Raw genomic sequence first — 12,612 nt, 5'->3', positions numbered from 1 at the left:
ATGCATTTGCTTAGGGAGTATTTCTCAGTTGGTAGTTCAGTAATGCATAGGCATGTTTTTAACACATACTGCAAAACTTATGCTGCTTTTGCTTCTTAAATATTTTTTTCTAAATTCAGCCCACACATAATGCTTGACTGCCCGTCATCTAAATGCACTTTGTGGTTGCTGGTTTCTTAAAGCACAATCTGTTTCAATGCAGAGAGGCTGTGATATAGACTGTTTTTTGGTAGAGGTTATTTTCCTAGTGAAGGACAATCATCATTACACTAGAGCTTCAGAATGTTTCGTTGGTTTTTTTTAAATCTGTTTTTTAGATCAGCAGGTCAGAAAGTACAAGACTGTTACTTCTATCAAATTTTTATGGACAAAAATGAGAAAGTTGGAGTCCCAACAATTCAGCAGTTACTGGAGTGGTCATTCATCAACAGCAACTTGAAGTTCGCAGAGGTTGGTGACAGCTGTTGCTTTGTTAGAAGTAGTGATACCTAGGTATTTGCCCATTCAGCAATGGGACAAAAGTACGATTTGGTGTGAAAACAAAATGTGGAGATGTTGGAAATGGGAGTACTAGGTCAGTGGTACAGGTTGCCTACGTTACAAAAATACTTCTAAGGTTGACTTAATGACATGTATCCTTTGGCTGAACAAGCCAAAGTAATTTAAGTAAAAACATTACTAAAAGAAAACTTACTTATTGCCAGTAAACTATCTTAAGGACTAATATTTTGAGATATCTTTGTTTGTAAAAGGCTTTATAAAGGAAACATATGCTTTTATTTCTTCCCTCCCTCAGGATGGGGGAGAGTTGTCCAGTATATTTAATATCATACTTGAGCATGACTGGGACTTACAACATTTGTCAGTGATTTAGATGCCACTTCCCTGTTTGTTTTTTCTTGGTTTTTTTAGCTGTAGTTTCTCTCAAAGGCTTGATTTTGTTTTGCTTACTGTCTTAATTTTGAAGTCAGTGGGTTGCAAGTTTAAATAACATGAATACATTTATAGCATTAGAAGTATGTCTCTAAATTTATATAATTATCTATCTCAAGCTCATTACATTCTATTCTGGATTTTACCTAGGCACCTTCTTGCCTGATTATCCAGATGCCTCGGTTTGGAAAAGACTTCAAAATGTTCAACAAAATTTTTCCATCCTTGGAATTAAATATAACAGACTTACTTGAAGATAGTAAGTATATAACATTGTGTTGTGTAATGAAAGAGAGTTGTTGAGAGTGACTAACACAGTGAAAGTAAGTAATCACGGTAGTTTTGGTGGCTTTTTGTTGTTTTGTTTTTTTTTTAAAAAAAAACCTAAATATTTCACAAGGTAGTGTGAGATGCTTAGGCTAAGGAGAAAGGGAAGTTTAGTGGCTAGAATGCCCCCCCCCCCCATGTCAATTAAAAGCTATAATTCAGAAGAATGAATAGAATGTGACTTCATTATATTTATTCAATCTTGAGTATTGTACAGCTAAACTTATTTCAAGATGGTGTTAAAATTGAGTTATTAGCAGCAAAACATGATTATGGCAGGTAGGAAATCATAAAAGCTAAGTGTAGCCCTGACGTTGGTTAACAGGTATTTACGATGTTGACTATGTTTCATTAATCTTCATCAGTTTGTGCTGCTGCTTTCTAATCTTTTTGTCACTAGTTTATCAGACTAGAAGGGGAGAACCTGAGATGAGTATGCAAACCTGCGGCATGTAGTGATGGTGCATTTTTTTCAGCTATGAATACATAACTTTTTTTGTGGACTGATTTTTTCATTGCCTTACCTATGGGAAAGACACAGTTTTAAATTTGTGCTAAGAATTAATAAAACTGCTAAAATCTATTAGAATAATCATCTCTGAAACTGTCATGGCCTTTGCATTCATTGCATGGTGATCAGCTTACGCTATTTCTTTTTTTTTCCTGGTGTTGACAGACACAGGGGCTGAGCTAGCTATATGATGAGAGTGGAACTAACTTGATTTAAAAGCCTGTTTTACTTGTTCATGCAATTGATATAATTTAATTTTTATCATCCTCTGTTTTGCAACTTACCAGTCTAAATGTTTTTCTGTTATTCCACAATATGTCAAAGGGAAGAAGTTAAACACAGTGGTACGTTTCTGATTTGATTGGCAATCTGGTTTTAGCTTTTTTTAATGTAGTGTTTTTCTCCATTTTAAGTAGCAATCCTCCCTCCTTTCCATATACCTCATCTCAAAAAACAAAAAAAAGCCTCCCCAAGTTGAAGACTAATACCTTCTTTAAAAATGCAGCTCCCAGGCAGTGCCGTATATGCGGAGGGCTTGCTATGTATGAGTGCAGAGAATGTTACGAAGATACTGATATTTCTGCTGGGAAAATCAAACAGTTCTGTAAAACATGCAATACACAAGTAAGTTGTTGTCTTTGTTATTGTACATGGGTTTAACCCAAATGGTATGCACTGTCATAATTGAAAAAAGGGCATAAACATGTAGGGAGACTTTCTTACCAGCAGTGGTGTAACTGCACCCAAGTACAGCGTAGGCTTCGGTGACAAATCAGGAACTCTGCTTGACCCTGCAATCTATCCATCAATAGTTTCTTACTAAAAGCACAGCAACTGCCAAATCCAGGACTGAATACAGTGTAAAAGTAGTAATCGTAGGCAGCTTGGAATCTGTTTCCTGTCACCTGCTTGAAATCCTGATTTTACATACCTTGTTTGAATTGATAAATTCATGAGACAGAGCCACTTAATTTTGAGAGCCGTTTGGCAACGTGCGTGAAGCTGTCATAGTCATGGCTTGTTTTCAAGGCTGAGCGTTGAAATTGTTGCATTAAATCCGACCTCCCTTCTAACCTGAGATTTTGAATTTTCTGAGCAATATTGAACTACACCGGTGGGGAAAAATAGAAGAACCGGTTAGCCTGCTACCATTATTGCAGTTCCTTCTCTAATGCCATTAATCTTCAGTTCAGCAGTAATGTTCTTTTTAGCTTTGTCTGCCACTGAAACAAATAATCTTATAGTGTGTTTTTTCTCTTCTGAAATATCGCTTCAATTGTAGGTTCATCTTCATCCCAAGAGACAGAGTCATAAATTCAATCCATTGTCACTACCTAAAGATCTGCCAGACTGGGACTGGCGACATGGCTGCATCCCATACCAGAAGATGGAGTTGTTTGCTGTTCTCTGCATAGAAACAAGCCACTATGTAGCTTTTGTTAAATATGGGAGGGATGACTCGGCCTGGCTTTTCTTTGACAGCATGGCAGATCGGGATGGTAGATCTTTTACTTATTCTTATGTATTTACGTGTATTACTATTTAAAATTTCATTGCCTATTTCTTAATGCTTTGGGGATGTTAATATCATTTAACTTGGTGGATGTACTTGATGCTGGGACACTAATCTTGTCCCAGCCTGATCTCAGTTCATTGATTTCATAGCAGTCGCTGATCTCATAAGCAGAATTTCACCTCAGCTGGATACCTTAGTAAGTAAATGGTACAGAAGTAACTACAGAAGTTTTCCTAGTGGGACCTCTTATACATTTTTCTATACTTTGCAGGTTTGGCAGAGAGAATTAATTTTAAATAATCAACTGCAGGAGTGTGTTCTTTCAGTCCATATTTAAGTGGATGTACACAATTATCAGACTATGCAAATATTTTGATTGCTTTTGCTTAAATGATTTAGTGTAGGCATCTTTAGAGTAAGAGAAATAGCAACATATTACGAAATCTATGCCATTGCTTTGGATCTCTTTAGTTATCAGTGGAAAACTGTTACCCTGTAATAATACACGTCAGTAAAACAAGTGTTCTCTTAGATACTGCAGCATTAAATAGTGTTTAAATAAGGACTGTTCAGTTCTGGTGCCTGAGAAAACCAGTAACAGATGAAGTGTCAGACTTAAAGTAACAATTCTTTGTATGAAGAATTCTTGAACCCCTCTGTTACAGGGGCTTTGGTGGGGGAGAAGAGTCTTGCCTCCTGTTGAAAATGAAACTGCTACAGGATTAAAATCTGTGTCTTAGAAAAGAAAGCTTGATTGCCTTCTGGTTCTAGTGTGCTTGCAATGTGTATGACTTAGGTCTGTAAAGAACTACTTTGTTATGTAGTATGAACGTAGATCACGAGATGCTCACTGATGTACCTCTTGCTGATCTTAGAGGTTTTTTATATCACAAATGCTTTTCTTCAGCTAGTGCTATAAGCTAAAAATGTCTGCTGGGGAAGTGTCATGGATGTTCACACTTGTGTTGTTTGAAACACATGTGTTTCACATGGAAAATGGCCAGGAGCAAACTCTGCCTTAGTCTTGCACGTCAGGTACAGACACTGATGGATTATTAATTCAGCTGCAGTTAGCAGTTGTCATGTTCCTACCAAATTCATTCAGGTCATTCTCCCCAAGTCATATAGAATTTGTGGAAACAAAAATCCAAAGTTCTTATTCTGGTGGGGGTTTTGTGGGGCATGGTGAGTGTGTGTTAGTAAACACTGTAAGATATTCTGACACCAATTGTGATTCTTTCCATATAAGTTTACCCTGCAGTAGTCAAAACCAGTGAGGTTTTTTTCGGAAGGCATTTTTCAAGAACCGCTGATGCTGTCATAGTTAAAGTACATGTATAAATGTAGATGCTATCCTAATCTGTTTCTCTCTCTTCCCTTATGGTTAAAAGGAGGTCAGAACGGCTTTAACATTCCACAAGTTACCCCATGTCCAGAAGTTGGTGAATATCTAAAGATGTCTCTCGAAGAATTACACTCACTGGATTCCAGAAAAATTCAAGGTTGTGCACGAAGACTACTCTGTGATGCTTACATGTGCATGTATCAAAGTCCAACGATGAGTTTATACAAGTGAACGATGTCCTCTGGAAAACTGAAGAAACAGCATAGAGTTATCGACTGTTGTATTTGCTGCGTTTTTTGGTTAGTTTCAATGCAACCGTTGCTGGCAATGGAAAAAGTTGACTATGAGAGCAAAAGGATTACTGTTCCAAAAACTACATGTGGAGTTCTGTAACTGAAGTATTTAAGCATTTTGCACTCTAGGAAGTGTGCTTGTGTGTGTTTGTTTTATAAACAAAGTCTAAGCGATGTTACTAAAACTTAAAGCTTTAAGTGCATTGATTATACACAGGCTTTTTTGAAATGTTGAAGGTGGAATTACATCAGGAGAAACCTCCTTAGCCCATGGAGATAAGGATACACAAGTGTTCCTGCTCAGTGCATTCATGTGGACCAAGGATAATTCTCTTGTGTTTCTCTGCCCTCCACCCCCACCACTTCTCCCCCACTCTTGATATTAGCAACAGAGGTACTCTCTATTCAAGAGAGAGTAACTTCAGTTTCAGTAAGATAAATTTTAGACTGTTCATTGCCTATTGATTCTGTTCTGTCTACTACATTCTTTTCCATTCACACATTTACATCTTCAAAAATTAACGTTCATTTCAAGATCTGAATTCCTGTCTTGTGAATTATCAAGCACAGAGATTTGCTATCTGTTAACTTGCAATTTTTGGAGAGGAAAAAGAGGAGGAGAAGAGACTATTAAGGGGAAGTATAATTGCTGAAATATAAAATTAGCAATGAATGTTAACAGATGTCTTTTTCTCAGTGTCTATTTTTAAAGAAACAAAGCAGTCTGGAACAGAACAGCAACTATATACAAATGGTTCGAGGACAAAACAATAAAATAGCGGATTGCCTCAGGGAATGTTACTGAAGTGGATTCTGGTTCTTGGTAAACAAAACTGACTTTTCTACAGTACATTAAGCTACTACCTGGGCATATGTTATGCATCTGACTTTTTTTAATTTATTTCAGGATTACTAATCAATATTAAAAATCTCTGCCTGGAACGATGAAACTATAAATAAGAGTAGCTCAGAGTTTTACTGTATACCAAGTACCTAATGAAAACTAACTTGAAAAGCTGCAAAACCTGTGTTGATGTAAAATATTATACTTGGAAGCCTGTTGGTTCCTGTTTGCAATGAAATACTGTTGTTCTAGTTGCTTTTTAGCTATTTCTGTCTACACTGACTAGCAAACATGCAACTATATATATACAGTAAAATCTGTTTGTACAAATTGCATATATATGAGCTGTACATTTTCAACTCTAAGATGTTTTATAGGGGAAACTTCCCTTTTGGGATCAAGTTATAGAAGGAGTAGTCACAAAATATAACAGAGGAAAAGCCACTTTGAAAAAGTCACCGTTCTAAAGACAATGCAGCCTGATCCCCTATTGTAGAAAATGTAGTTAGTTTGTTCTTGGAAAACCTAAAATCTTTCTGTGGGACACACTCGACCACAGAACAGTACTAGAGAGCTTGAAGGACTGATCTGTCTAGTGGCTAAAGCAAGGGCTGCGGCGGGAGTTGACTGTTCCGTTAGCCACTGCCTGAAGCGTGCGCTAGCTTCTCGCTCTCAAGAGCAAGGAAGTTACTAGAAGTGACACTGTTGCTTCTGCCTCTGTTAGTCTCCTGCCTTCCATGTTCCCTTGCCTTATTTATCTAGTCTGTGCGCCTTGGCAAAACTCTTGAAATGCTCTTGGAAAAAAACCCCTTTGTTTCTTTGGTGTCAGTACCACTCTGAGCTCTTGAACACTTTCTCTCCTGAAAAATTTCAGCAAGGCCTGAGGTGATGAATTCTATAACCCATCTCTCACCAGGTTGGTTCTTGTCCATTGGCTCTTCCATGGCTACATACTGTCCTGCTCTGAGACAACAGCTGCTTAGATACGTCAACAAAGATGCCACAGAAGCTTCTCATAGGCAATGTAAGGTGAAAAGACCAGTTATAGGTCTTGGATAGGCAGCTTGTATTTATTAAAATGAGAAAACACTTACATGATCTGAGGAGAAGGTACGGTAACCTACCCTTGGCTGCATATTGAAGAGGAAGTCTGGTTGCGGCCTCCAGGTACCTCAAGTGATATTTTTAGAGAGCAGTTTGCAAAGCAGAGGCAAGAGGGGGCATGCCAAAAAAAAAAACCAAACAAAAAAACCCCCGCAATAATACTGCAATGGACTCTTACCTTGTTCTCTACCAAGTCCGACACCTTCATTCGCCAAGCCGAGTCTGATCCCTCCATTCGCCTAGCCCCACCGTCACTGGCAACCGGGAAGTCGTTGCAGGCGGGCCCCCTTCTGAACAAGGAGCAAACAAAAGGCTTTACAAAATGAACAAGCACAAACCTGTGTACCAATGAGACCGATCTGAATGTCTGGATTCTTTTTTTTCTCTATCCTAGATTTACTTTCTGGTTTTCCCGGTGCATTAACTTTCATATGTCTTCCACTTGTCATTTCTGCCCCCCCCCATATATTACATACTACCTAAAGGTAGAGTTACCTTACCTCTTCCTGCCGGAACTCTTGAGAACAGCCTTGGAACTGCTACAAGCCAGAGGGGAGACTTGGACTTGGCAACTGTATCAAAGTTTTCTAGGTGAATAATCCTGTAGCAAAATGTTCACTCTTTTTTTACAACTGCAAATATCCAAGAACCCCATTTTTTCAGGATGCATATTCTGTTAGCAGAAGCGAATTAAAATAGATGGATGTAAATTAACTGCTTGGCTTCTTGCCTCCAGTCTTCTGGCCTTCGACTGGAAATGGAAAACAAGTTGTGGGAATGCTTACTGTGCTGCACGTAGCGAATGTACAGAAAAGAGAAAAAAAAAAAAAAAGGGAATTTCAATGCATTATTGTGCACGCTTCTTGGTGACAAATACTGTGTTTTGAAATGCCGGCAGTACCTTACAGCCTGCGTTTTGTACTACTTTATATTATTACAAAACAGTAAGTAGTTTTGCAAACAGTATATGAATACTTGATTTGTTGCTTATCAGTTAAGACAGCAGAGATGTCTTCTATGCTTTATGGTGTACTGCATTGGATTGGAGATGATCCGGCAATGTAAATGAAATGTTATGGAAACTAACCCACATTTTTATTTCCTTTCTCAGAAAGGCGTATACAGACAGAAAAGCGATTTCACTGTGAAAGGAAACTTGTAAAATAACTTATATACAAGGGTAAGAAACTGTTTTTAGCCTTTGGCATCTGTTTTGGGGAATTGAATAAGCTATTTTGAAGAAACAGCCTGTGTTTTAAAGGATCTAGTGCTGTTAAATAATGTCCAAAGATTCCAGTGACTAAGCACCCAATTTTTATGTGTTTAATGCATTTGAGAACCTCCGCATCAGATCCTTTTTTTTTTTTTTATATGGTGAATATGCCCATAAATTAATAGCACTTAGATCATTGCTTTATGGTTTGGCTCATAAGTATTGCTAACAATGGCCTTAACCTGTAAGTAGGAACACACATAGAAAATACAGTTCTTGACAGCCTGTAAAAATGTAAAGTTTCATAATACATAAAGTTTCATAATCGGGGAGCAAAACTGCACCCCTACTAATTTTCAGAAATAGAGGTTCAAATCAATAGAAAACAAATCACTGTGTCCCTAAATGCTTATTTTTAACATAGAGGGTAAAGAGAAAAGCTATTAAAGGTGATGCCTTACACATTACTAAAACAAACCCAAACAAATCGCCCCCAAACTCACAGAAAGCTATGTCAGAATGCTTGTGTTCTGGTGTGGGAGGTAATTGGAGGGGAAAAAAAAACCAACCCACAAAAGTATGTTAAGTAAAAGTCTTTCTAATATCTGTGATACTGATTCTGTGCTTTTGGAAACGTAGTACTGTGTTGTACTAAACAGCCTGTCAGATTTCCATTTTAGTCAAGTACTATGTGTAACAGGAATTAGTCATAATCATAAATGGCTCATTTCAATGCACTTACTTTTCTCGTGCACTTTATACTCCACTGCATAGATTAACTCGGTCACCGCAGTCCCTAGCGATAGCCTGTTTAATACAATACTGAGGCACAACATGCTGCAAACTGGAATTTTATGGTTTCAGAACTGAGTTGGTGTAAAAAGCAGCTTGAAAGCTTTGTGTATTTTTACCACTGTAATGAGGCATGTTTTTCTCTGTTGTTGATGTTTTGCTAAATAAACATCCCATGTTTTCTGCACAGATAGTCTCTTAAACTTACAAAGGCTGTCTCCAAGAATGCATTAGAGACAAACCATTGTATCAGGTTGCCCTCAACTAGCCTTAACTTTATTTTTCCCCCAATGGTAGAGCGGAATTAGCTGCTGCTGGAGAGGAATGTACCATGTGCTCTTTCTGTATCGATTAAAAATATTATTCTTATGGCTCTATTTATTTCTTTGGGGGCTTGGAGTTTTGGGAACGTCACAAACAATGACAAACACAGTGTTGAACTAGCTTTTCTGTACTTAATGAAGGATTTCCTTCTACTTACTTCTTATAGTCTCTCAATTTCAACATTTCTAGGAAACTTAGGAATTGATGCGCTGTATCAAATCAGGTCCAAGTATACCGCTTATGTCTTAACCAGTTAGTACCTGCTACTATAGTGGAAAACGAACGAAAAGCTGCTGTAGCTAGCTAGTTTGCCTGTGAGGAAAAAATACATTTATTTTTAAATACTTAGTACATTATCTTACTGACCCTTGATGATCAGCTCCTCCCGGGATCATGCTGTAGCTTCAGTCCTGCTCCACAGCTGCCATTCAGAAGACCTGCACACAAAGTTTACGTGCATTTTCTATCTAGAAAAATAGGTCTATCCCGTATTTCTGCATTTATTTATTTTTTTTATTTCCTGATAGTAATAATAATAATGAAGAACGAGTCCTACCTGGGACTGTAAACAGAACGCTGTCAATTTAAGTATTTTAAAAATCTTCATCTTATTGCCAATACTTAAACGCTTGTAAAAATACTTGCAAAAAAACATTTTTCAGAAATGCATTACCTGCTTCTGCAGTGTGAAGTGCTGGTTTGTTCGAAACTGTATTTTCCGTTTGCAATAAGATGTTTAACGGGTGAAGCTGAGCCGCCCCCCTGGGAATGTCTGGGGAACGCTCACCTCAGCTCGGTGGCCGTGGGGAGCGGTGCCGCCCGGAGCCCCGCTGTGCCGCCAGGGATCGGCCACCAGAGGGCAGTGCTCGAGCCCGCGGCCCGGAACAATGGAGACGGATATCCATCCGCGCCGGTGCAGCTGTTGTAATCCCGGCTCCGTGGTCCTGCTCTGAAACCGACTTTGGGGCTAACGTCATTAGGTACAGGTAAAACTTTCACAGGTTTATAAACTTCAAACACACCAAATCTCAGGTCTTTAGCTCAGGATTGGCAGCGTGCGTAACGCCCCGAGAGCCGAGCCCGCAGGCGGTTCAAGCGCAGGGAGCGGAGTGAGCGTCCCCACTGCCCGCCCGGGGGACCCGGGGGCTGCGCTGGCATCTCCCCGTGCCGCCTGGGCCAGGGCAAGGTGGCACCAAACCGCCTGTGGGCTTGGGCCAGCAGCGCACCACAAGGTGCTGGGAGGGGAAACTGGCAGCCAAACTTGGAGCCAAATGAAACCCCTGTTTGAGTGGCCGTAGAGGCTGCTGCTCGGAGATGTGAAGTACTTGGGGGATCTTGGGGCATCTGTAGAGCTTAGTGGAAACTAACGAAAACTGTAACCAACTGGAATGCAACAGTAATATTTCAAACCAAAAGCTTTCCCACAGAACCAACCATCACAGAGAAAAGGCCCGTCTGAGTCACCGACTTCACCCACTTCACAAGGAGCGGGTGCAGCCATGCTGCGGGCCCGGCGGGGCGGCTGCCGCCGCCGTTAGCCCTGCCTTCTGTCTTTAGGCTCTTCCTCCGAGACGTGCTCCTGGCCCGCTCAGGAACGGTTCCCCCGGGAGCAGGGGTAGGTATGGAGCCGTTCTGGGGCCAGAGGGATGCCAGGGTGCCAGGGGACACGTGCTCAGCTGCAGCAGCACCGACGCCTGGGTTAGCGAGCACCTCATGGTTCCTGCCATCGGTTTGCTCTTCAGGCTGATGTTACGGCAGTGCGCTCAGGGCCCCACAGCCCTGCAGAGCTGCAGGTGGCCATGCAGCCCCCTGCCCGGCCCCCGCTCCCCTCACCTCTGCCGGGGAGCGCTGCAATGCCGGGGTGGGGGGCCCATGGCTGCGGTGCCATGCACTGGGGAGGTACTGCCTGGGGTATGGCGCTGCCACGTGAAGCAAGCAACGATAGAGACAGGAGGGAAAAAACAAAAGAGAAAAGGGTGATTATTGAGTCACAGCACAACCCAGCTGCTGCGTTACCTGCGTCCCGATGGGTGAGGGTGCAGGCCGGCACCCCCCCAGCCCACAGCCAGCCTCCTGGGCGGTGACAAATACATTTGATGCATTTTATAACTGTTTCAGTAGTGCACTAAAAACATTTACAGAAAGGAAAGTAGAAAAAATCCCAACAAAACCCAGCTCACAAAAAAACCCCATCCCATGTCATAGCCCTAATGGTCAAGTTTTTGCGTATACAGAAATTTGATAGTGGATATTGTTATTTATTAATCAATTTTATAATTTAAATCTATTGATTAATTTAAATGAAGAAAAAGCTGGAGCTTTTCTAGGTCTTACTATTCTTTATACGCATTGATAACTGAAATAATGCTGTGTGCATGTTTCCTGCCTCTGTATATGCACGGCACCATTTGTGTGTTAATGCCGATGCCCTCTGATCCGACAACTGTTAAGCCACGGATCTCCCCCTCCCCGCCCCCAGGCTGATGCTGCAGCAGTGGGTGAGCTACAGCCTTACTGATGCTGGGGTGGGATGGGGAGCTGGTGGGGCTGGACCTCCTGCCCACGCCCCACTTCTGGGCTCTGCTCACAGGGGTGGTGGCACGCAGTGTCGCACCCCGAGCCCAGAACATGCTAGTGTTTCATTATGCCCCCCCCAAGCTGGGCACCACCTGCCTGCCTCTCTGGAGGCAGCCTGCAGCTCCAATGGAGCCATCTTATGCTGTCACATGGTAGCTACACATTTTTGGGAGGTCGGTAGCAAATAAGGTGGTTTGGTTCTTTTCCACTCCTCCCAGTGCCTACTTAAGCCCTGGTTTAGGTAACTAAGTCCCTGGGGGCATTGGGGGTGGTAGGGGTGGAGTACAGCCGTACTTCTTTGGGGTTTTGCCAGTCTGTGCGGCGCACACCGAGTGTTCCCACTCTGGGAAATGTCCCTGTCCCCACTGCACCAGGCAGCACCCCTGGACGGGGCTCTGCCTGCAAGGTGGTGACAGCCTGCAGGCAGCTACAGAAACATGGCTCTGGCAGGCTGACACCCACCCTAACAGAAAGGCAAACCCAGCTCAACCAAACGCTTTGCAAACTTCCTACCTTCAGGCTTCTAAATTTTGCGGCATCTTCTCTTCCCATCCTATTTATCCTTCATTTTCAGCTGATTCCCTGTTCCCTGAAGAGACATCTGGGAATGCAAGGGTAATTGCATATAAGTTGCATTGTAATTTCTTTTTAAACAGTCTATAAATTGGCTGGATTCTCCTTCACTTTCTAATGAGACCAGTCTGTATATGCTAGCGCTCGTGTGTCAAGATGCTATTCACTAGGTAGCATCTCGCATTCCACACTGCATGTTGTTTGGCTTTTTTCTTAACCATGCAAATTTCCCACCTATCAAAGCAATTTGCAAAGGTAAT

The 12,612-nt window shown here is 41.3% G+C and overlaps 1 protein-coding gene and 1 long non-coding RNA gene across 4 annotated transcripts in view; one reads left to right on the top strand and one right to left on the bottom strand.

Annotated features, from left to right (window-relative positions):
* CYLD (CYLD lysine 63 deubiquitinase) overlaps positions 1-9,247 on the top strand; it is a 29,547-nt gene extending 20,300 nt beyond the window's left edge. For all 3 annotated transcript variants that reach the window (XM_055726367.1, XM_055726368.1, XM_055726369.1), the window contains 5 exons: positions 318-450; positions 1,084-1,192; positions 2,277-2,395; positions 3,054-3,270; positions 4,679-9,247. In XM_055726367.1, coding sequence (XP_055582342.1) covers positions 318-450; positions 1,084-1,192; positions 2,277-2,395; positions 3,054-3,270; positions 4,679-4,863 — 763 coding nt within the window. In that variant the 3' untranslated portion in view covers positions 4,864-9,247. The remainder of the gene's footprint in view (positions 1-317; positions 451-1,083; positions 1,193-2,276; positions 2,396-3,053; positions 3,271-4,678) is intronic.
* LOC114017382 (uncharacterized) overlaps positions 7,468-12,612 on the bottom strand; it is a 229,114-nt gene continuing 223,969 nt past the window's right edge. The window contains exons 7-9 of the long non-coding RNA XR_008735068.1: positions 11,036-12,380; positions 9,569-9,639; positions 7,468-7,546 (exon numbers count right to left, since the gene is read on the bottom strand). This is a non-coding gene — a long non-coding RNA (uncharacterized LOC114017382). The remainder of the gene's footprint in view (positions 7,547-9,568; positions 9,640-11,035; positions 12,381-12,612) is intronic.

Source organism: Falco cherrug, chromosome 14, assembly GCF_023634085.1.
Source record: "Falco cherrug isolate bFalChe1 chromosome 14, bFalChe1.pri, whole genome shotgun sequence".
Lineage (NCBI taxonomy): Eukaryota > Metazoa > Chordata > Aves > Falconiformes > Falconidae > Falco > Falco cherrug.
The sequence above is the reverse complement of the archived record's forward strand: the minus strand, read 5'-3'. Positions and strand labels throughout refer to the sequence as shown.